The sequence below is a fragment of the Pogona vitticeps genome, chromosome 2 (assembly GCF_051106095.1).
Source record: "Pogona vitticeps strain Pit_001003342236 chromosome 2, PviZW2.1, whole genome shotgun sequence".
Lineage (NCBI taxonomy): Eukaryota > Metazoa > Chordata > Lepidosauria > Squamata > Agamidae > Pogona > Pogona vitticeps.
Genome location: NC_135784.1, coordinates 16,947,218 through 16,970,537, shown reverse-complemented (window position 1 = coordinate 16,970,537; position 23,320 = coordinate 16,947,218). Strand labels below are relative to the sequence as shown.

The window sequence follows — 23,320 nt, the reverse complement described above, 5'->3', positions numbered from 1 at the left end:
TTTTTTTAGTTCTTTTCTGCATTGTATTTTTATTTTATTTTTTAAATTATACAGTAATACACAATAACAGAACAAGCGAAAAGACATAAAATAGAAAATTTAACTAACATATCAACGGAGAAAGAAAGACAATATTCAGGCCGTACATTTTCCACCCTGTGATCATCATCCTCAGGGCTGATTTACTGATTTGTTTCACTTTGTATTTTATACCTCCCCTGTTTATCTACAGAAATATGATGATTCATGTATAACCTTTCCCTTTCTCAAACATATGTACTAAAGAATAAATTTGATATATTTATTTTATTTATTTGATTTATACCCTGCCCATCTGGCCTAAAAGACCACTCTAGGCGGCTATATCTCTTTAAAACCATTTGTACTTCATAACCTTTTCCAATCTTTATTGCCCATGTTAGTTTACCATTCATGGCCATAGTTAATTATTATTAATCATATTCAGCAAAGGTATCATTGGACACATTAGTGTATCAAAGCCAATGATTTTCATAATCTCTTCGAAAATCATTGACCATTCCTTCCTCGTTTCAAAAGTCCACCACATATGTAAATATTTCCCTTTCTTGTTTACATCTCCAACATAAATATGTTACTTGTTTATTTAACAAATTCACTTTCACTCGTATTAAGTAGCACTTCCACAGTTCTTTATAACAACTTTCTTTAGTCCTCAGGAATGTGAAGGGTAGTCAGCCATGAAATTCTGTCATCTCTCAATTTTTTAAATTTGCTCTCTGTTACACATCTTCCTTACACAATATTTTATTCTAAAAACTTCCTCCTCAATACCCTTTTAAGCTTCCTCTTAAGACTTTTTTGGGAAATGCTTAAATTCTACCACATTTTCCTTTTAGCCAGTTTTTTCTTCTTCTTCTGTATTGTAGTATCTTTTCTTTCTCTCTTTTTGGTATTTTTTTTCCTTTATTGAATTGAATAAAAAATTAAATAAAAAAAATTAATAAATGTAGGTAAATATATTTTCCAATTATAACAAACAAAAAGAGGAAATAGCATTTGCACTAAGATAAGCTGCTTGATAGCTCAGTGGCTCAGGTATCTATCTGGCTCTGGAGCCAGAGGTTAGGGGTTCGATTTCTCACTGTCTTTCCTTGACAAGGGCTGGACTTAATGATCCATATGGTCACTACCAGCCCTGTAGGTGTAAGAATAATAACCAAGACAAGTCGGGAGACATACCTTAATACTGCCAGCTCTTAGCCATCATCTACCATTAATTCCATTCTTTAAAAAAATGAAGAAATATTAGAATGGGGAATTTTGGCTCCATCGTGCAGTAACAACAGAATAAGAAAAAGTCACCACAATCTTATTTGCTCTAAGATTCCATCCATTAACAACTCTTAAGTCTAGAGCAACTGAAGGGATTGAAAATGTACAGCAAGATGGAGTTCCATGATGTAAAACTTAGATTTAGCCTATTCACCCACTGACGAGAAAAAGGAAGAAGGTTCCCATTTAGTAAGAGTTCAAATACTCTTGAGATTCAAAGGACTTTGAAAACATTTGTGACCCCGTTGTGTTTAGATTTCCCCTGTCTACACATTCTCTTGAGTCACAAGACATTAATTCTTATCTCCTGTGTGGACTTTCTGGTGATCACGAAGGTATGAATTCTGAGCGAAACATTTCCCACACTCCTGACATTTGTACGGTTTCTCTCCAGTGTGCATCACATGGTGTTTCAAAAGGTGTGAATTCCGAGAAAAATGTTTCCCACACTCCTGGCATCTGTATGGTTTCTCTCCGGTGTGAATTCTCTGATGATCAAGAAGGTGTGAATTGTGAGTAAAAGATTTCCCACATTCCTGGCATTTGTAGGGTTTCTCTCCGGTGTGGATTCTCTGGTGTCTCAGGAGGTTAGAATTGTGAGCAAAACACTTTCCACACTCTTGGCATATGAACGGCTTCTCTCCAGTATGAATTCTCTGGTGCTCGAGAAGGTATGAATTCTGAGCAAAACATTTTCCACACTCCTGACACCTGTACGGTTTGTCTCCAGTGTGGAGTCCGTGGTGTTTCAGGAGGTGTGAATTGCGAGCAAAACATTTGCCACACTCCTGACATCTGAATGGCTTCTCTCCAGTGTGGACTCTTTGGTGTGTCAGAAGGTTAGAACTGTGAGAAAAACATTTCCCACACTCCTGGCATTTATATGGTTTCTCTCCTGTGTGGACTCTATTGTGTTTCAAAAGGTGTGAATTCTGAGAAAAACATTTCCCACACTCCTGGCACCTATATGGCTTCTCTCCTGTGTGGACTCTCTGGTGCACGAGAAGAGTTGAAGTGTACATAAAACCCTTTCCACATTCCTGGCATATGTATGGTTTCTCTCCTATCTGGATTATATGATAATCACTGAGGGGCGAGAAGCAAAAAAATCCTTTTTCACATTCCAGACATGGGCACAGTTCTTCTGTGTCGACTTTCTGGTGAACCTGAAGGAAGGAATTCCTAGCCAAACATTTCCCATGTTCCTGATATGGGAATTTATTTGGTCCTCTTTCAAATCCCCACGGGCTCACAAGTTGCGGTTTCCTATTAAAAGCTTTTCCAAATACGTTGTCTCTGAAATATATGTTTGCGGCGTGGACATTCTCCTGAAGTGTAAGGGCCACACCTTCAGCAAAATATTTCCCAGACATGGTGCAATTGTAGAGCTCTCTTCTGGTATAATTTTCCTGATCTGTTGGAATAACAACAAACATAACATAGATGGAATTCCAAATGGGAGAAAATGAAGTCTCTGGAAATGGGGGGAAAAGGTCTAAAGCAGTGATTCCCAGCCTTGGGTCCCCAGATGTTCTTGGACTAAAACTCCCAGAAGCCTAAACCACTATCTGTGCTGGCTAGGATTACGGGAAACCACTGGTCTAAAGGATCCAACTAGATCTTGAAAGGTAAACAATGTCAGGAAAGAAATAACAGGGCCTTGCTGTCATCCCTGGGCAAAAATGGGCACTCTGGCCATATATGATTACTGTCCTGCACATTCTTGAGTATATTTCCCATGCACCCTATTTCTGAATGTATTGCAAACCTAGGATTCATTAGGCTACATGATTAATGAAGGAGTATGAAATAACTCCCTCTTATTCTCTTCTAAGAAAATCCAAGAATCCAAACAGTCCACAAAATACAGTGGTGCCCCGCATAACGAGCGATTCGTTTAACGACGAATCTGCAGAGTAATGTGTTTTTGGCAATTGCAAAAGCGATTGCATAACGATGTTTTTAATGGCAAAACATCGCATTGCGATGATCGGTAAGCGTTTCGCTAACCAATTTTCGCATTGCGATGGTTTTTTCTAACAGCTGATCGGCAGTTCCAAAATGGTCGCCGGGTAAAAAAAATGGCCGCCCACTGTGTTTTCGCACTCTTTCCTCGCTTACCGGGCAGCGAAAATGGCGGCCGCATGGAGGATCTTCGCATAACAGTGAGTTTTTCCCCCATAGGAACGCATTAAAGGTGTTTTAATGCGTTCCTATGGGCTTTTTTGCCCCACATAGCGACAAATCCGTATAGCGATGATTTTTTTTGGAACGGATTATCGTTGCTATACGGGGCACCACTGTATTCATTTGTGTGGGTGAGGTTGCAAATAAACCAATCCTGAAGTGTATTGACATCAGGCACTCAGAGCTACTGCACCTTTCTGCCACTGCCTCATGATGTTGACTGTTGACTCTTAAAATACCTCAGTCCAGAACTTACATCATGGCTCTCTCAGAGATAGCCTCCAGTGAGGACAAACCTCCAACCCACAGGGCCTGATGTTCAGGAAAAGCTGCCGAGTCCTGTAGACCCCGGAACCTCAAGGGTCTGATGATCTGAGCTTCTGATGGCCATCATGAGCAACATGTAGACAGCAAAGCTCAGCCTGAGCCTCTCCAAGGAAGGTCACCTAGCCCTGCAGCTAAGTCTCTGTTCCTGGCAACCAAAGGCCCTTCAGCTGCCTGGTTGGGATCCAACTACACAAATCTTCTGTCAAGGTAAAATTTACAGGCCTGAGAAGTACAAAGTGTCTTAATGACCAGCCATATTGAACAGGTGTGCTGTAACTGTAATGCTGAGTCATGATGACTCATAAAGTGCTGACTCATGTATGATGCAATATCTAATATGATTGGACACAGATAGTTGTGGGCTCTGTATATTTTTATCCTTCTTCCTAATGAGTGTCATGCTGTTACGCTTGTTACATACAGCACTGATGTTACCTGTCTGTCATGGGTTTGGAGGGAAAGTTCCATCCTATGGGGAGTGGAAGGCGGGACATCAGGAGGAGGGGCTGTACTGTATATATATGTGAAGCGTGTGTGGAGAAGGAGGAGACGTTGAGAGGAGAAGAAGCATCAGCTGGGAAGAAGAAGCTGGTGTGGGAGTCTGTGTGTCAGACAGGGTACTACTGTGTGTCAGAGTACCAACCTGATAGGTTCAGGTGTCTGTTGGTTAGCCAGAACTGATAGGTTCAGGGTCTGTGCTTCAAGTTAAGGGTTCTGTGTGAACCAAACTGTATGCATGTATGAATGAGAATAAGCCACGTTACTTTATCTTATTCACCTGATTATTTTATTTTCCCTGTGTGTGATTTAAATAAACCTTGTTCTTTTATTTGTTTAAAAATCCATCCCTGGTCTGTGTGACTTCTTATAGGGAATGGTTGGTGGCAGCTTAGTTAACGTGTGGCAGATCCCAGTAGGTCTGGGTTTGTCACATTGATTGGTGTCCAGCGTGTGGGATACGACTGGTCCAGTTGTCCAGTGGTCCAGCAAAGCCTTGGCACGTGTGCCCAGAGCAAGGGGGGTCTAGTCAGGGACAATCTGAGGCGCGTAGGTAATCTTCTAGGTGTACCTCAGGGGGAGGTGCGCTAGTGGAAGAACGTGCCAACTGGGGAGACTAGATTAGAGTGCTCTGAGGCAGCCTGTTTTGGCGGGAAAAAAGCTGAGGCAAAACTGTGTAGTAACAGTGATCTAGCCTGCCTGCTGAGAGGCCCAGCAGAGGGGGGTAGGCTCTGGTTCGCAACTGTTGCAAGTTAAGTGCTGAAGGACAGCAGCATTCTATAGGGAAAGCTGGTTCTGAGGCAAAAGAAAAGAAAAAAAAAGTGGTCGTTTTATTTTGAGGCTTGACTTTTTAAAGCAGCCTGTTCTGAGGGGGGATTATGCCCTTGACTCGAAGCCAGATGGCAGAAATGGGTGAAGTGAAAGACCCCCAGGTAGACCAAGGTTCTGAGGATGAATTTGGCTCAGTGCAAGGTGACAGCACGGGAGAACAGAACCCAGAACTCAGAAAATTGCTCATAGCCCAACAGCATGAACTGAGGATGAGGCAATTGGAAAAAGAAGAAAGATTAGAGAGAGAGAAAATTGCTCTGGAAAAGGAAAGGATGGCGTTTGAATTAAGGAAATTGGAAATGATGAACCAGAATAATAATAACAATAGGGATTCTGAGGGAGGCCAATTGTCTAAGGCTGACCTGAAGAAATTCCCTGTGTACCACAAGGGAGATTGTCCTGAGGTGTTCTTTTCCCTAGTGGAAAGAGCGTTTGTGGACTTCTCAGTGAGGGAAACTGAGAAGATGACCATCATGCGATCTTTAATCAGTGGTAGCCTGGCTGAGGTCTATGCCGAGATGCCTGAGGAACTGATGAAAGATTTTGCAGAGTTTAAAAAACTGGTGTTTGCAAGACATGGGATAAATGCGGAACAGTTGAGACAAAGATTTAGGTCAATCACCAAAAAGCCAGAGCAGACTTTTACCCAAGTGGGGGCCCAATTGGTGAGGCTGCTTGGGAAATGGCTATCTCAGGAGGGGACAGAGACCTACGAGCAGCTTAAAGAGTTGATAGCACTGGAACAGTTCTATTCAGTCCTGCATGGGGAACTGAAATTCCAGGTGAGGGAAAGGAAACCAAAATCTGTGGTAGAAGCCGCCGAGATTGCAGATTTTATTTCCCAAATAAGAAAGCCCTTGGGTGAGGGGAAACCTGTAGGTAAACCCAAAGAAACCTACAGCAAGTACTCTCAGGGACCGGGGAAAAACCAGCAAGGGGGAGGGGCCCATGGTGAAGGGAAGCCCTCAGACATGAAACCAAGACCTCAGATTTTGGAGGGAAAACCAAAACAAGATGAGAAAGACTCAAAATACACCAGAAAATGTTATTTCTGTCAGGGAAAGGGCCATCTAATCTCAGAGTGTGAGAAATTAAAGCAGCTAAAAGGAATTGTGCCTCAGGATTCTAGTGGAACCAAGCCAAAAGCTGTGTTCTGTGTCCAGAAAGAGCAAGGCTCATTGTCACTGAGGGAGCCTGTTGCCATGGCGACTCAATCTGGAACAGTGACATCTGCTGATCAGGCTGAGGAAAATGGTCCTCTCGCGGAGGTAAAGCGCTGCCTGCTGGTGAGAACAGATTCTCAGTTGTTTGAGACAGCAGGGGTGGACGTAGGAATACTTGACCGTCAGTATCGGGGGCTGCGGGACACTTGTTCTCAGGTGACCCTGTGCCATCCAGATATTATTCCTAGGGAGTTTATAATCCCAAATGAGAGCATGAAGGTGGCAGGGATTGAGGGGCAGGTGATCTCTCTGCCAGTAGCGGAGGTACCTGTGAACTTTCAAGGCTGGAGGGGAGTTTGGCGGCTAGCGATTTCATCGACTCTGCCAGCAGCCGTGCTCGTGGGAAATGACCTGGCTGAACATGTGAAACGGGTGCTAGTGATTACACGTTCACAAGCCACCACGGGGACAGTTCAGGGGGGTAATGATGAGCCAGAGACGGAAGCAGGTGGGGGGAGTTCAGAAGCTGTGGTGGAAACCTTAACCACAGACAGCAGATTTGGACAAGAGCAAAAGGCAGACGCCACTCTCCAAAAGTGTTTTGAACAGGTGACAGACGCCCAGCTAACACCTGAAACCCCAGTGAGATTTCTAGAGAAAAAGGGGATTTTGTATAGAGAGACCCTGAGGAATATCTCAAAAGGGGGAGATGGGATCAGAAGTCAGCTGGTGGTACCTGAAAAGTATCGCCCCATGATCTTACAAAGGGGGCACTCTGACATGTTTGCTGCACACTTAGGGGTGAACAAAACACAGCAGAGAATCACACAGAATTTTTACTGGCCTGACATAGGGAAGCAGATCAGGGAGTTCTGTAAACAATGTGATGTGTGTCAAAGGCAGGGGAATAGCCGCGACAGGACCAAAGCAAAGTTGTGCCCTTTGCCTGTGATTGACACTCCGTTCAAATGTATAGGGGTGGATATTGTGGGACCTTTGCCCAAGGCCACAAAGAGGGGGAACAGGTTCATTCTCACAATTGTGGACCATGCCACGAGGTACCCTGAAGCCATACCCTTGACTAACATTGAAACTAACACAGTGGCAGATGCCTTGGTGGGGTATATGTCCAGGATGGGATTTGCCTCAGAAATAATCACAGATTTGGGCGCATCGTTCACATCAAAGCTCATGAAACGCTTATGGCAAATCTGTGGAATTAAGCACAAGGAAACCACTGCCTATCATCCTGAAAGTAATGGGTTAACTGAGAAGTTCAATGGGACTCTAATGCGCATGATTAGGGCTTACTTGGCAGAGAATCCAAACAATTGGGACCAGAAGCTGCAATCCCTTTTGTTTGCTTATCGATCAGTGCCACAAGCCAGTACCGGGTTCAGTCCATTTGAACTTTTATTTGGGAGAAGGGTGAAAGGGCCCCTTGATCTGATCAAACAAAATTGGGAGCAGATCACCCAGGATGACCCACAAGACGTTGTGACATACATAGACACCTTAAGGAATGACCTAAAGAGAAACCTAGAGCTAGCAGCAGAGACCCTGCAAGCTCAAAAGGTCAGAAAGAAAGCCTGGCGTGTCCAGAGAGCCGGGGAGAGGCGCTTTGACCCAGGGGAGGAAGTGCGTTGGCCTAGGCTCTGCAAAGAGAACAAACTGCAGCTGGGTAGCCCAGACATAAAATACTTGGGTCACATGGTAGGGGGAGGAGTGATAAAACCCCTAGAGGCCAAAATAGAAGCAGTTCGTGATTGGCCCAGACCCAACACCAAGAAAAAAGTCAAATCATTTCTTGGGTTGGTGGGCTACTACAGAAAGTTCATCCCGAGGTTTAGCGAGATTGCGGCTCCGCTGACCGATCTGACGAGGAAGAAGACTGATGACCGCATCCCGTGGACCAGCGACTGTGAGGCGGCGTTCCAGAGGTTGAAGGAGGCGTTAATCAACTATCCAGTGCTGCGTGCTCCAGACTTCGACCGGGAGTTCATCATCTACACCGATGCGTCTAACAGCGGGGTAGAAGCAGTTCTGTGCCAGGAGGATGAGAATGGTGACCAGCATCCAGTGTCCTACCTGAGTAGGAAACTTCAAAAAGGTGAGAGACATTTGGCAACCGTGGAGAAGGAGTGTTTGGCCATAGTCTACGCGAACCAGAAGGCCAAGCCTTACATCTGGGGAAGACATTTTACTCTGTGCACTGACCATTCACCATTGCAATGGTTAAAGACAATGAAAACCCACAATAGCAAACTTATGAGGTGGGCTTTAAACCTACAGGACTATGACTTTGAAGTGAAGGTGGTCAGAGGGTCAGTGAACGGTGTTGCTGACGCCTTGTCAAGAAGACCTGAAGAATGAAGACAGCGAAAGAACATGGACTATGTATATATATTGATGACAAAAAAGTTAAATGTACCTGTTTTTTGAATTTGGTTTGTATGAATAAAGGTAAATTGATGTAATGTATATGGTAAATGTTTAAATGCCTAATTGCTATGGTTAACTTAGAATGTAAGTATGATATGGTATGTATAACTGTTGTTGTGTGTTTTATCCAGGTTGTTTTTTGGGAAAAAGCACCTTAGCTTTCCCCCTACAAAACAACTTATAAAGAGGGGAGGTGTTACATACAGCACTGATGTTACCTGTCTGTCATGGGTTTGGAGGGAAAGTTCCATCCTATGGGGAGTGGAAGGCGGGACATCAGGAGGAGGGGCTGTACTGTATATATATGTGAAGCGTGTGTGGAGAAGGAGGAGACGTTGAGAGGAGAAGAAGCATCAGCTGGGAAGAAGAAGCTGGTGTGGGAGTCTGTGTGTCAGACAGGGTACTACTGTGTGTCAGAGTACCAACCTGATAGGTTCAGGTGTCTGTTGGTTAGCCAGAACTGATAGGTTCAGGGTCTGTGCTTCAAGTTAAGGGTTCTGTGTGAACCAAACTGTATGCATGTATGAATGAGAATAAGCCACGTTACTTTATCTTATTCACCTGATTATTTTATTTTCCCTGTGTGTGATTTAAATAAACCTTGTTCTTTTATTTGTTTAAAAATCCATCCCTGGTCTGTGTGACTTCTTATAGGGAATGGTTGGTGGCAGCTTAGTTAACGTGTGGCAGATCCCAGTAGGTCTGGGTTTGTCACAACGCTGTCGGTCTGCACTTCTGTACAGTGGTGCCCTGCTTGACGACGACAATGCGTTCCAGCAAAATCGCTGTACAGCGAAATCGTCGTCAAGTAAAAATACCCCATTGAAATGCATTGAAAACCGGTCAATGCGTTCCAATGGGGTAAATAACTGATAGTGGAGCGAAGATCCCTCCATAGGGCTATCATTTTCCTCTCCCTGTCTTGTGAAACGAGGTCAGCAAAACAGTGGAGAGCCATTTTGAGAGCCGCCGATCAGCTGTTTTAAATAGTTGTGAAGGGAAAAATCAGTTCCCGAAGCAGGGAATCGATGTCGTAAAGCGAAAAAAACCTATTTGAATATTCGTTTTGCGATCGCTATAGCGATCGCAAAACACTATAGCGACCACAAAAACATCATCGTCAAGCGATTTCGTTGTCTACTGGGGTAATCGTCAAGAGGGGCACCACTGTATATAACTTGTAAATACATGCCTGGTGCTGGAGAAGCTGCATGTGTGTGCGTGATTCATTTAACCACCTGGACCAGAAGTTACTCTGCTGAATTTCCGTGTACTTGCGTTAACACCTTCAGTCAGAAAGAGCTAAGTCACTGGAGAACATGTCTCTCTGGTTCTTTCTTGTGACTGTGGTGCACAGTAGTTAGAAATAGAAACAACATTTTGAACTCTCTTGGTTTGAATTTGCTTGTGGCCTCTCTTTTTTTCCATTTCATTCTTTCCTTCGATTGTTTTTCCCTCTAGAAACTCTTAGAAATCCATAGAAAAATATCAAAGATCTCCATCTATTGAAAGATATTTTTCCCTTGGTATCTTCTTGAGTGAAATTAAGTCCCTGATGAGTTTATGGGTTGTAGAGGTGTTGCCCTAAAAATGAAAAGTTCTTTTACAAAAGTTGTCAGATGCTATGGGAGGAAAGAATGGGAGTTTGAAAGCAACGGATCAAAAACTGATAGATTTGGGCCAAATTGTAGCCAGTTTGGATCAGAAGATGTTAACTATGGGTCATAAAATCACTAGCATCCTTAAGGACTATAAAAATTTAAGTGACAATGTGGAAAGCCATTTGAAAATTATGAATGGCATAGTTGTGGAAATACAAAACTCAAATAGATTACTACATCAGGAAATTTCTACCACCGACCTAAAGACCTGGATGATCCTACAGCAAGATGCCCCATCTTGCTAATCAAAGGCATTAAAGAATTTGGTCAAGCAGAAAAAGACCTGTTCCAAAAATTTTGGATTTGCAAAAAAAAAAAAAAAAAAAAAAAAAAAAAAAAAAAGTAGCCATGAAAATCTCCTGGACAATTTGTAAGATGGAGAGAGCCCATTGTGTGGGCTGGAAATATTCTAGTGAGGTTCCAAGACACATATTGGTGAGGTTTTTTAATTTTAGAAAAAAAGGAAGAACTAATGAAAGCTGTAAGAGAAAATCCCGAAAATCTGAGATTCACTGGAGACTCCATCCAATTGTTTAATGACTAAGAAGAGGCTCGTAGCGCAGTGGTTAAACCACTGTACTGCAGCTAAAAACTGTGCTCAGGACCTGGGGTTCAAATCCCAAGTAGCCGGCTCAAGGTTGACTCAGCCTTCTATCCTTCCGAGGTCGGTAAAATGAGGACCCAGCTCGCTGAGGGGGCAATGTGTAGCCTGCATAATTAAACTGTAAACCGCTCAAAGAGTGCTTGAAGCGCTATGGGGTGGTATATAAACAGCACGCTTTATGACTACTGTAATGAAACAATGGTATTTAAATACCAAATGAGGGAGATTACAGCTATCTTAATTACAGTGGTGCCTCCCTTAACGAGGATAATCCATTCCAGCGAAATCACTGTAGAGCGAAATCCTTGTTAAGTGAAATAAAAAATTCCATTGAAACGCACTGAAAACAGCTCAATGCGTTCCAATGGGCTGAATAACTCACCGTCCAGCGAAGATCCTCCATAGGGCAGCCATTTTCTGATACCTGTCTAGCGAAAAATGGCTCCTAAAAACAGCGGGGAGCCATTTTGCACAGCGGGCGGCCATTTTGAAAGCCGCCGATCAGCTGTGGGGAAAACGTTGTCAAGCGAAAAATCGGTTCCTGAGGCAGGGAACCGATAGTCGGGAAGCAAAATTCCCCCATTAAAACATAATTTTGCGATCGCAAAAGCAATCGCAAAACAGTTGTCGTACAGCGGTTTCATCGTTTAACGAGGTAATCGTTAAGCGAGGCACCACTGTACAAAGAATATAAAATACAGTTGCGGTTATCCTGTGTTTCTGAGAATTTCATACAATGGGAAGTTTTACAGTTTCATCATTGCTGGCTGCTCTGGATTTGATAGGAGACAATGGAATGATAACCAAAGAGTAAAAGGAGGAGCAAACAAAGAAGGTGTAAGGTTTGGAGCAGGATCATGATTCAGAGGTTGGGGAGGTCGAACAGATGGAGTGAGACTCAAGCAATGGTGATTATAAAAATTTTATTTATTTATTTATTTATTTGATTTATATCCCGCCCATCCGGTCTATTCAAGGAGAATGTTTTAAGCATTAGAAAAAAGGAAAAGCAAAAAAAAAAGAAAACAGGACAATCAGAAATAGTAATAACAATAATAAATATTAAAGATTAAAATTATGTAAATTTAAAAGGAGAGTTTCTGGGAAAGTAAGGGAAAATAGAAACATGGGAGGCTACAGATAAGGTAAAAATCGAAAGGAGAAACCAGAAGAAAATCAATCAATTGGGAGGTGGAGGTATGTTATCTTTTGTTGGTGCATGCATTATGTTTACGAATACACATAACTCATGATGAGAAAAACAAGCATAAAAGGATAAAAATGGTTAAACAATTAAATGTAATAACACAGAATGTTAAAGGCCTAGGATCTTATATGAAAAGAGCTAAAATACAGAATTTGTTGCATAAGGGAAAGGCAGATACAGTGGTGCCTCGCTTAACGAGTGCACCGTATAGCGATGTTTCCGTATAGCGATCCCTTTTTCGGGATCGCTATACGGAAACATACCCGATCTTCGCAATGGGGAAAACCCGCATTGCGAAGATCGGGTATTGCGGCGGCCATTGTGGAGCCGCCGAACAGCTGATCGGCGGTTCCAAAATGGCCGCTGGAAGCCCGGAAATGGCTGCCGGCAGCCGTTTTCGTGCCCTGCCCTCGCTTAGCGAAGGCGCGAAAATGGCTGCCGGCACCTGGAATCCTCGCTGAACGGGTAAGTAACGAAGGTATTGGAACGCATTAAACGAAGTTTAATGCGTTCCAATACCTTTCCCCTACCCGTTTAGCGATGATTCCGTATAGCGAGGGTTAATCCGGAACGGATTAACCTCGCTATACGGGGCAGCACTGTATTGTCTTCTTACAAGGAATAGATAAAAAGGAGGTGTAAATGAACTTAGATGTAATTGGATTGATATCTATGAAAAATAATTTGGCACATCAAAATCCAGGGGATAGGTACTTTAATATCTAGAAGATGTGAATTTACAATTAGAAAAGGATACACAAGGTAGATATTTGGTAATTCAAGGTCAGTTAAAGGGGAACGAATGTGCCCTACTGAATGTTTATGCACCAAAGGAGAAATGGGAAGAATTTCTGATTAATGTACTTGTAATGGAACCCAAAGTATGATGTTATTCCTGTATGTCAATCAGACGATAGAGCAGGAGGGGCGGAGTCAGAATGACAGTTGGGAGAGCTAGAAGAGACAGTTGGAGGGTTGGAACCAGAGAGGGATAGAGAGAGTTAGGGACCAGAAGTTATTGAGAGAGTGCTAGGGTTTAGGAATAGCAAAAGGGGGTTAAGAAAGGAAATTGGAAAAGTAAAATATATTGAGCAAGCAGGAATGAACGCATCAGTGTAATAAGAGAAATACTGACATGATCTGATATACTTTAACACCTGATTTAATATACATAAACATATGACACAGTTATATTTGATTCTCCTTATGATTTTGTTCAATAATAAAAGAATATTTATTTAAACCCCTTGCTTCCTAAAATTATATGACCCTTTGGGGTGATAGCTCCTGTGTGTGGACCTGAATTGGTATTAGAATAATACCTGGTGGCAGCGAAAAGGGCGTATTTACCTTTGTAGAGCCCACAGATATAAAGGGCACAAAGGGGGGTCGCCACAAGTGGTGGCAGTGGAAGTGGGATCGAAAGATAATCCAGAGAGCCAGAAAGAACCCAGTAAACAAAAGAAAAAAAAACTTTAATTTCCTGAGCTTAGGGAACCTAGTAGTCTGGTGCTGTCAGGGCAGGAGTGGGACCCTTGGAAGTAGCTTGGTGAAAAGCTAAAAGGGACTCCTGAGGCAGACCAGAGAAAGACTACAGAAAGGGGAAGCTCTAAGGGAAAATTCAACAGTTTAAGGTTTACCTCAAGATAGTGAAAGACCAGGGGGGGCTAGCTTTGGGGTCCTAAGCTCTGAAAAGAGAGTGCTGAGGGGACAAGAAGCGGAAGCCAGGGTCAAACACAAATCTGAGGGGAACAGAGCAAGCAGAGGAGCTTGGAAAGCTGAAAAATAAACAGTAATAAGTGTGTGGCTGGAAGCCACAAGAAACAGTGTATCCCACAAGGAGCTCAGGCAGGGTGCCTGGAATAATAACAAAGTAGCGAAGCAAGCCCAGGCTAGGTTGTCTCTAAGCTACTTAGTACAGTGGACCCTTGACTTACAGACGGCTTGACTTACAGACTTTTTGAGTTACAGACTTCTCTGGCCGCAAAATTTAGGTTTGACTTGCAGACTGAGATTTGAGTATTTCCCTAGCACAGAGAGAAAAAAAAATAGGTCCCTTTTAAAATAAGGCTTGTGTTTTGAATCTGAGAACACAGAGAAGCCATGCCTAAGAAAGGAAAAAAGTTAATAATGGAGGTGCCTGAAGGAGAAGGGTTACCTCACAAAGTGGAAAGTACTCTTGAGGTAGCTGAGCAAGGAAATGATGATGATCAAGAGGTGACTGCTCAGGAAGATGATGCCCCAAGGGGAGGAGAAACTACTTTAACCTCCCAAGAATTTCAAAAATGGAAATTGGAGAGTTTCAATTAAGAGAATTACAGCTCAAAAGTGAAGCTGAAGCGATACAGATAGAAATTGAAGCCAGAAAATTAGCCATGGAGCAAGAAAAGATGAGGGCAGAGTTAGAAGCAAAAGAAAGGGCTGAAACCAGAAAATTGGCCATAGAGCAAGAAAAAGAAAAGATGAGGGCAGAGGCAGAAGCCAGAGAAATAGCCATGAGGGAAAAGCAGATGGAACACGAGTTCAGAATGAAACAACTAGAACTTACAGCCCTAAATCAGAATAATAACAATTCAGCCAGTGAAGAGATTTTAAAAGAAGACCTCAAGAAATTCCCACAATTCAAAAAGGGGGATAACCCAGAGGCATTTCTGATACTATTTGAGAGAGCCTGCTGGGACTATAAAATCCCAGAATCTGATAAAATGATCATTTTAAGGACTCAAATTAGTGGCGAACTTGCCAAAATATATGCCCGTATGCCTCAGGAAAAAGTGAGAGAATACAAAGCTTTTAAAAAGCTGGTTTTTGCTAGGTTTGGGATCAATACAGAGCATTTGAGGCGGAAATTTAGGGCATTGACCAAAAAGCCTGATGAAACCTATTCTCAATTAGAAGCAAATATGCAGAGGTATCTAGAGTAATTCAGAGAAGCTACGGGCTATGCCTTGCAGAAACACCCAAGATGGACAGGTCATAGTGGAGAGTTCTGACTAAATGCAATAGACCTGTAGCAGGAACTGGCAAGCCACTCCAGTATCTTTGCCAAGAAGACCCCATGAACAGAAACAAAAGGCTAAAAGATATGACGCTGGAAGATGAGCCCCTCAGGTCGGAAGGCGTCCAACATGCTACTGAGGAAGAGCGGAGGACAAGTACAAGTAGCTCCAGAGCTAATGAAGTGGTTGGGCCAAAGCCGAAAAAAGGAACTATAAACAATGAAAAATAGAAAGGGGACAGTAATCGCAATATATCAATGTTAATACAGGCAGAATATAAAACATTTGCATTAAAAGTCTTGTGTCAAGAAGATATAGCGTATATATACAAATAATGTACTAAATTTATATAAAGACTATATATATAAATTTAAGGAGAAGGTTGGAGTAAAATGTGGAACAAAAGAATAATGAAGAATATGTTTGTAAGAGTTAAAGAAAATTGTTACAATGTAGTGTGTAGATTATATTTAACATTGATGAAGTTGAATATATTGAATAAAAATGTATCATTTATGTCAGTGGTGGCGAACCTTTTTAGGCTCACGTGCCCAAAATGCGGGGGGGGGGGAACAGTGGGTGGCGGCGAGGGACCCCCAAGTGGCGGTTTAAGGGGGAATCATGACGATGGACCCGGAGGACCCGAAAGTGGTGGCGGAAGGGGGAATCCCGGCTGCAGCTGCCTCATGAGGTTTGGCTTCGCAGGGGTGGGTGGGAAGCAACCTATGGCTCGCATTCCAGAAGGGCTCCGCGTGCGAGCTGCAGCACACGTGCCATAGGTTTGCCATCACTGATCTATGTGCTGGAGGTTCAAAAAACAAAAAAGGGACATATTTACACTTGTGATGGTCTTGCGAAATAAGAAGGAATGGATAATTATTTTTAAGATCCGGGAAATAATGGGTCTGGTCTCCAATGATTACCTTGTAGAATATGATTAATAATAACCAAATAAAGAGAGAAGAAATTAATTATTATAAATAATGACCGTGGCAAGGTAAATATTTGCAAAGGATTGGAAAAAATTAAGCAAACTAGTACAGTGGTGCCTCGCTTAACGAGCGCACTGTTTAACTATGAATCCGCATAGCGACATCGCAATTGCGAACGCAAAAGCGATCGCATTGCGATGTTTAGATAGGGAAAAACCCGCATTGTGAAGATCCGTAAGCGTTTCGCTTACCAATCTTCGCATTGCGATGTTTTTTTTAACAGCTGTTCGGCGGTTCCAAAATGGCCGCCGGACACCCAAAATGGCCACACGCAGCATTTTTGCGCCCTGCCCTCGCTTACCAAGGGCGCGAAAATTGTGGCGCTATGGGGAAACTTCGCAGAACGGTGAGTTTAGGAACCATAGGAACGCATTAAACTAAGTTTAATGTGTTTCTATGGCGTTTTCCGTTCCGTATAGCGATGTTTCCCCATAGCGACGGTTAATCCAGAACGGATTACCCTCGCTATGCGGGGCACCACTGTATTGAGAAATGGTGATGGACTGTGGAAATTAATAAAATTGATAAAATAATGTGTGAAATTAAAATCAAAAAAGGAATATTGAAAAGAAATTATTTTTAAAAAATGTGGAATTGATGGTTGTAGGTTTCTTGGACTGTTTGGCCATGTTCTTAAGGTTTTCTTCCTAACGTTTTGCCAGTCTCTGTGGCTGGCATAAGAAATGAGATGTAATACACTGGGAAAAGAATCAAGATGCTTCTGGAGAGATATAGGGTGGTAGAAAACGTAAGGATAAATGAAACGAAACTTGTCCTGATTCAGGAGAGTGACACAGGGTTGGGAAATGATGTTTTCTTTAATTTTGTTTAAGTTGATTTAATCTAATACAGTGGTGCCTTGATTAACGAGCGCACCGTTTAACGACGAATTCGCATAGCGACATGTTTTTTGCGATCGCTAATGCGATCACATTGCGATGTTTTAGGTGGCTAAACATCGCATTGCGATGATCAATAAGCGTTTTGCTTACCGATTATTGCATTGTGATGTTTTTAGAACAGCTGATCAGCGGTTCCAAAATGGCCGCTGCATCCACAGAATGGCCACCTGCAGCGTTTTCACCCCCTGCCCTCGCTTACCGGGCAGCGAAAATGGCGGCTGGATGGAGGATTTAATGCGTTCCTATGGGTTTTTCCCCCTCGCATAGCGATGAATTCAGATAGCGACGTGAATCCTGGAACGGATTCACGTCGCTATGCGGGGCACCACTGTATATTGTAAACTTCTGAATTCTGTTTTTGGTTTTTTCCCCCCTGATAAAGAACGAGTTTTTTTTATAAAGCTCTGCTCCCCTTGCTCATTCTTGTGAAGTGATGGGATGCCAACAGGATGTTCAAGTGGTCCTGCGGCTGCTAGAATGTTTTCCTCACCATCTGGAGGACAAAAACAACCCTGCTGTTCTGTTCCTCGCAAGAAACCAGAATTTCCGTTTTTATCGGTGAAATCCCTTAATTCAGCTCATACCATATAAAGGCAAACGTTTCCCCGCCCTGCGTCCCTCTTCCTAGACCTTCCACCAGACCCCCTCAGTGACTTCCATCATCACACAGGCTGTGAAAGGACACCTTCAGAGTTTGAAACTCTGATTCGAATTTCAACAAGACTGAAACCCCCTTCCTGACTCAAGTTCCTCCTCTCGAGAAGGCCTAAGGCAGGGCTGAGGGACCTTTGCCCTTGATGAAGATGAGCTCCATTTCCCACTGTGCTTCATCACTGCCAAGGCTGGCCAGGGTTGATGGGGGGTCTGGAATTCTGTAATGCTTGGGGGCCTTAGAGGTTCCCCACCCCTGCTTAAAAGAAGCTGCCCCCCACCCGATGTTTGAGAGTGGCCACTGCTCTAACTTGGATATTGCTGTTACTGCCCTTCATGTATAGTTTGTAAACCATGGAAACAGGATGCCTTACCGAGAGAAGCCACGATCTGACGGTTCTCCTCCATGACTTCCCTGTGGAGAGATCTCTGGTCCGGATCCAGCAGTAACCATTCTTCTCGGGTGAAATTCACAGCCACATCCTCGAAGGGCACCAGACCCTAGAAGAAAATGTTTCTACTTTGCATTTAAAGAATCTACTACAGACTGTGTAGGGACGTGGTGGCACTGTGGGTTAAACCGCAGAAGCCTCTGGGCTGCAAGGTCGGAAGACCGGCAGTTGGAAGATGGAATCCACGCAATGGAGTGAGCTCCCATCGCTTGTCCCAGCTCCTGCCAACCTAGCTGTTCAAAAGCATGTGAAAAATGCAGTGAGATAAACAGGTACCATCTCAGTGGGAAGGTAATGGCGTTCCAAGTCTAGTTGCACTGGCCATGTGACCACGGAAACAGTCTACGGACAAATGCTGGCTCTACGGCTTGGAAACGGAGATGAGCACCGCCCCCTAAAGTCGGATACGACTGGACTAAAAATGTCAAAGAGAACCTTTACCTTACTATGTGAACCAACATTAAGATTGAGTGGCAGGGCTTCCCATTCCATGGGTGGGACTCTCTGTCTTCCTGGGGGACCTACGTACCTGAAAATGTCACAAGTCCTTGGGATCTCAGTCATCCTCCAGGACAGAGATCGCCTGCCTTTGAATCTCCCTTTCTCAAGCAGGACAGTCCAATGCCTAGGTTTCCCATAAGGGAAGGAGAGAGACCTTATGTGGTGTGGAGGGGAAACTTCTTTCAGGGACAAAACCAGGGGTAGGAAGAAGCATTTTCAGTCCATTCAAGCATGTAAACAAAATTAGAAGTTCTAGGAAGAACTGATTCGAAAACATAACCAGATGGCATGTCCATCTTCCTGGTTTATCTGAGTTAGAGGCATTAGAGATTACCCAAATGAAAAATGTTGCTTTCTGGTCTTAGGGGTTCTTTTTCAAGGACTCCATATTTTCCTTTCTGCTCCAGATTACGAGTGAACACTTATGGAAAATAGGAGGGGCAAAACAGGCCTTTTGGGTGCCCTGTTAAGACCCTTCTTGTGTTCTTTGCTTCCCCAGAAAGAAATAGAAAGAGAGGATCCCCCCTAAAATCCTTTGCACCCCCTTACCTGATCCGGGTCCTCCCCATCAAAAAGAAGAGACAGGAGACCTCTAGTCCCAGCCAACGTTCCAGACCCTGCAAGAGAAATTAAAAACAAACCCACAGATTTCTCGGGGCAATTCAAATCACCATTCAAAGAAAATGGATTAGGATACAACCCTTTTCCAGCCTGAAACGACACCTCCCAGGAGGAAGGAGAGAAGTGTGTGACAGGACTGGCCGAAGAGCATTGAGGGTGGTTGTTGTGGGTTTTTCGGGCTCTTTGGCTGTGTTCTGAAGGTTGTTCTTCCTAACGTTTCGCCAGTCTCTGTGGCCGGCATCTTCAGAGGACAGCAAGATGCCGGCCACAGAGACTGGCGAAACGTTAGGAAGAACAACCTTCAGAACACAGCCAAAGAGCCCGAAAAACCCACAACAACCATTAGATCCCGGCCGTGAAAGCCTTCGCGAATAGCATTGAGGGTGTCGAATGGACACTCAGGGGACCCGTGTCCTCGTCCCCAACAGGCCACGAAAGCTGACTCGGTGACCAGGGTCAGGGCCCGCATAAGCCTCTCTGATCTCAAAGGGCAATAAGGTCAAAAGACAAGGCAAAAGCCATGAGGTCTGGAAGGTGTTAATGGTGGACGCAGGACACAGAAATCAGATTTGTAAATAAATACATGAGAAAGAACGTGCAAGGAATGACCCAGTCAAGTCTGGTCGCTGGGCTTTGGCTTGTTCAGAGTCTGCCCTGCATTCTACCAGCTATTCCTCATTTCATTTGGAAAAGAATGATTCTTTCATTTCATCTTCTGAGTGCAAAATGAGATATACGAGAGTGAGTACTGTAAATTACGGTAAAAAACATTTCTGAACTGCAGAAACGATGGATGAAAAAAAATACTCTGTCCCTCAAGACACAGCAAACAAGAAAAGCAGATTAAGGAGCCCTCACAAACTCCCGAGAAAGAGAGCAAATTAACCAACAAAGATTCTTACCCTTCAAGGGGACGCCTCCAACACCCTCACGTCCCTCCCTTCGGGGGAAAATACTCCCTTTGCCATCTGATGGAGTCTTCTCGGTTGCAAGGAAATTGTACTGAACATCCACCGAGAGGTTTCTGATCTGATTTAGCAGTTGAGGGTCCAACCAAGGAAATTTTGAAATGGAAAAGAAAAGAAAGATATACAATATTCTCAGCAGATGAAGTTCTATTATGGGAGGACAGTGGATAGTTATCAAGGAGACAGATTCTCCTACAATGTCTAAAACTGGGGACATATTTTCTTCTGTGCTTACTGGGGTACAGAGACCATAAGCTCCCCATCCCTGTTTCAGTTACCAAGAAGAAAAGCAGTCTCACCTTCTGCTCTTCCTGCCTTTTCTCCTCGGCCTGACTCAGGAGGAAGCCTTCAGCCAGGGCCACCGCCTGGGAACTGGTCTCCGCTCCACATTCCCTCACCCAGCTGGACATCTCCGGGGGAAGGATGGCCAGGAACTGCTCCAGGATTACCAGGTCCAGGATCTCAGCCTTGGTGTGTCTTTCTGGCTTCAGCCACTGGTGGCAAAGATGGCGGAGTCGGGTGCAAGCCACCCGGGGATCCTCTGCCTCCTGGTACGAGAATAGCCTGAAGCGTTGTTGCTGTCCATCTGATCTGACAATTTTCTCATCCAGGATGCTCTGCCTCTTTCTTTCCCAGGATTCCTCATTCCTTCCACTCTGGTAAGGGTCTTTTTCTGCTGAAATGCCAGCTGAGTCTGTTTCCTCCATCTTTTGAGCTGTGCTCCAGAAAAGCCTCCAAATGATTCCAAAGAGGCCACCCCAGGGGTCTCTCTTAGGGAAAATGTTGCACCATCAGGCCCTGCTACTAACGCTCTGCAAGAGGAAGAAGACGTGCAGTTAAAAATTATTAGAGGATGCGCAAAGGCCAAATGTGGGAAATAAGTCTCCTTCCCGAAATGTGAAGAACAAAAGAGAAATAAGAGATCTGGGGCAGTTCTTGCAGCTGAAACTCACGCCTTCCCTTTACCTGAGATGCAACAACTGCACTCACTCCAAAGGGTTTGTGGTCACCCCCTAAAGCCCTAAGCTCTCCCCAGGATCCTTTCTGCTCTTGATAAATCCTCAAGTTTCCTATTTATTAATAATACTAGTAGCAATTGAATGCCTGAAGAGAATTCAGGTGTAAGGCAACGTGTTTAAACGTTGTTAAGACAGAGTTTGCTTAGAAGTGGATCAACCGTTCCTTTCTTCTTCTAAAGTCCCAAACTCTGGCTGCACAACCAGGAACACAAAGGGACACAGCATTAGCTTTCCCACAAAAGGCTTTTTTGTGGTTAAAGGCACTTTCCATACTCTTAGCTCTTTCACTCAACATATTAATAAACACAGCACAACAAAGAGGTGAGCTCTTGATATTCTGGTGGGCACTATCAGCTGTGTTTTGTTCAGTTTTTTTCTAACCTCAAATCCATTTATTCTTTCTCTCTGACTTTGAGGGTTGGGCTGCCTGAGAGGAGGAGGAGGAGGTTGTACTGCTATCTTCCCCCCCCCGACTCCTTGCCCTTCTTGGGGGGTTTCCAGCCTTCTCCCCTTCTTTCTCTTTGGGTCTCCCTCCTCCCCGTTATAATGCCAGCTTTACTCTTGGGAAGAGCAAAACAACCCACCTCCTTCTGACTTCAGGTGGTGGGCAAAAGGCCTCCCCTTCCCCTCTTCCCCTTGGCCTTCCTCCTCTGTTTGGGGGCCCCCTCGGCCCCTCCTGCGTCCCCCAAATTCAACCCCCACCGAAGACATGGAGGAGTTCATAGGCATCCTTCAGTCTCGAGAGACTATGGTAACATGCTCTGTATCGAGAAGTGTCCTCTCCAGAGCATGAAGCCGGGGTAAAGTAGTATGGAGGATAGGCTGTTACCCAAGCAGCAGATCCCCCCTCTCCACGTTGCTGAAATGTGTATGAAATATATAGATCAAATGAAATAGTTTCTGAAAGGGGCTTGTGAAATAGAAAAACCAGCTGCAACACTCAGCGACTGAGGATGGACACGGAGGAGATCCTGGCGCTAAAAGAGCCACTCCAGGGAGGGGGGGACCCTCTAATGTGGAGGGAGGGACACGTGGTCCTTGGCCTCAGGCGGCAAAATCTCTTGGGCCGCTCCCGCTTTTTCTTAAGGCACCTTCCCTGCTCAAAAAGCCAGGCTTAATTGAGGGCGCAGAACACCCCTTTTTCTCCCCCCCCACCAAACCTTCCCCTGCGACCCGAGCAGAGGGACTCACCACCACCCCGTCTCTGGGCTCCCTGGGGCGGACTCTGGGGGGAGACGAGCTCCGTAGGAAGGCTCAAGTCCCTTCGGGGGGAACCAAAGCCCCCGTTTCCCTCCGGAAGAAGAAAAGGAGGAGACAGAGGGGGGGACGCTTTTGTGAAAGGGGACACTTCCTGTGTAGGACTCGCCAGCTCTTTTTCCTCTCTAGGACTCGAAACTCGTATGCATTTAACCCTTAAGTAGGACAGGAGGCAAGAAACAAACACCCCTTGCAATGATTCACATGCTGGTTTTTCAGACAAGCGGGATCTCTTCCTCCCTCCTGGTTTGGGAGGGAAAAGGCTCCAGTCCTTCCTGAGCCAGGCAATCCCTTGGCTACCCCTTTTCTTCCTCCCAGACCTTCGTCAGCCAAATCCAACCCGCTGCTCCCACCCCAGCCTTCTCGTAAACCACCTTCTCCATCTCTAAGACTTTCAAAGAAGCTTTTTTTGACGCTCCACGAATTTCCTAGTGTGCAGTTAATAATTATTAGAGCCCGAAAAACCCACAACAACCAATTTCCTCCACCCCCTTTTTTTTTTTGTTTGGCTAGCCATCTCGGCTTGCATTTCCTCGCCCTAATTATAACCTAACTCTGATTCCCAGGACGTCCCCGACCCTTCTCATCCTAGATAAATGGGGGTGGGGTGGGCTCCAAAGGGATCCTTCCAACGTCCTGCAAATGGAGAAGGAGGTCGAGGGAGAAGGTCGGTGGGGAATGAATGGCTGGTTGGATTTGGTGCAGAAAGATCTAGAAGGGAAAA

At 44.4% G+C, this 23,320-nt stretch overlaps 1 protein-coding gene across 1 annotated transcript; it reads right to left on the bottom strand.

The window, feature by feature from the left end:
• Positions 1-22,675, bottom strand: LOC140701280 (uncharacterized). The gene is made up of 6 exons (XM_078388145.1): positions 22,531-22,675; positions 20,620-21,132; positions 20,255-20,381; positions 19,281-19,348; positions 18,153-18,279; positions 1-2,728 (listed from the first exon to the last, which is right to left on the bottom strand). The coding sequence occupies exons 2-6, from the start codon at positions 21,025-21,027 to the stop codon at positions 1,608-1,610; spliced, it is 1,851 nt and encodes a 616-aa protein (XP_078244271.1). The 5' UTR covers positions 21,028-21,132; positions 22,531-22,675; the 3' UTR covers positions 1-1,607.
• Between the last annotated feature and the right edge of the window lie 645 nt (positions 22,676-23,320).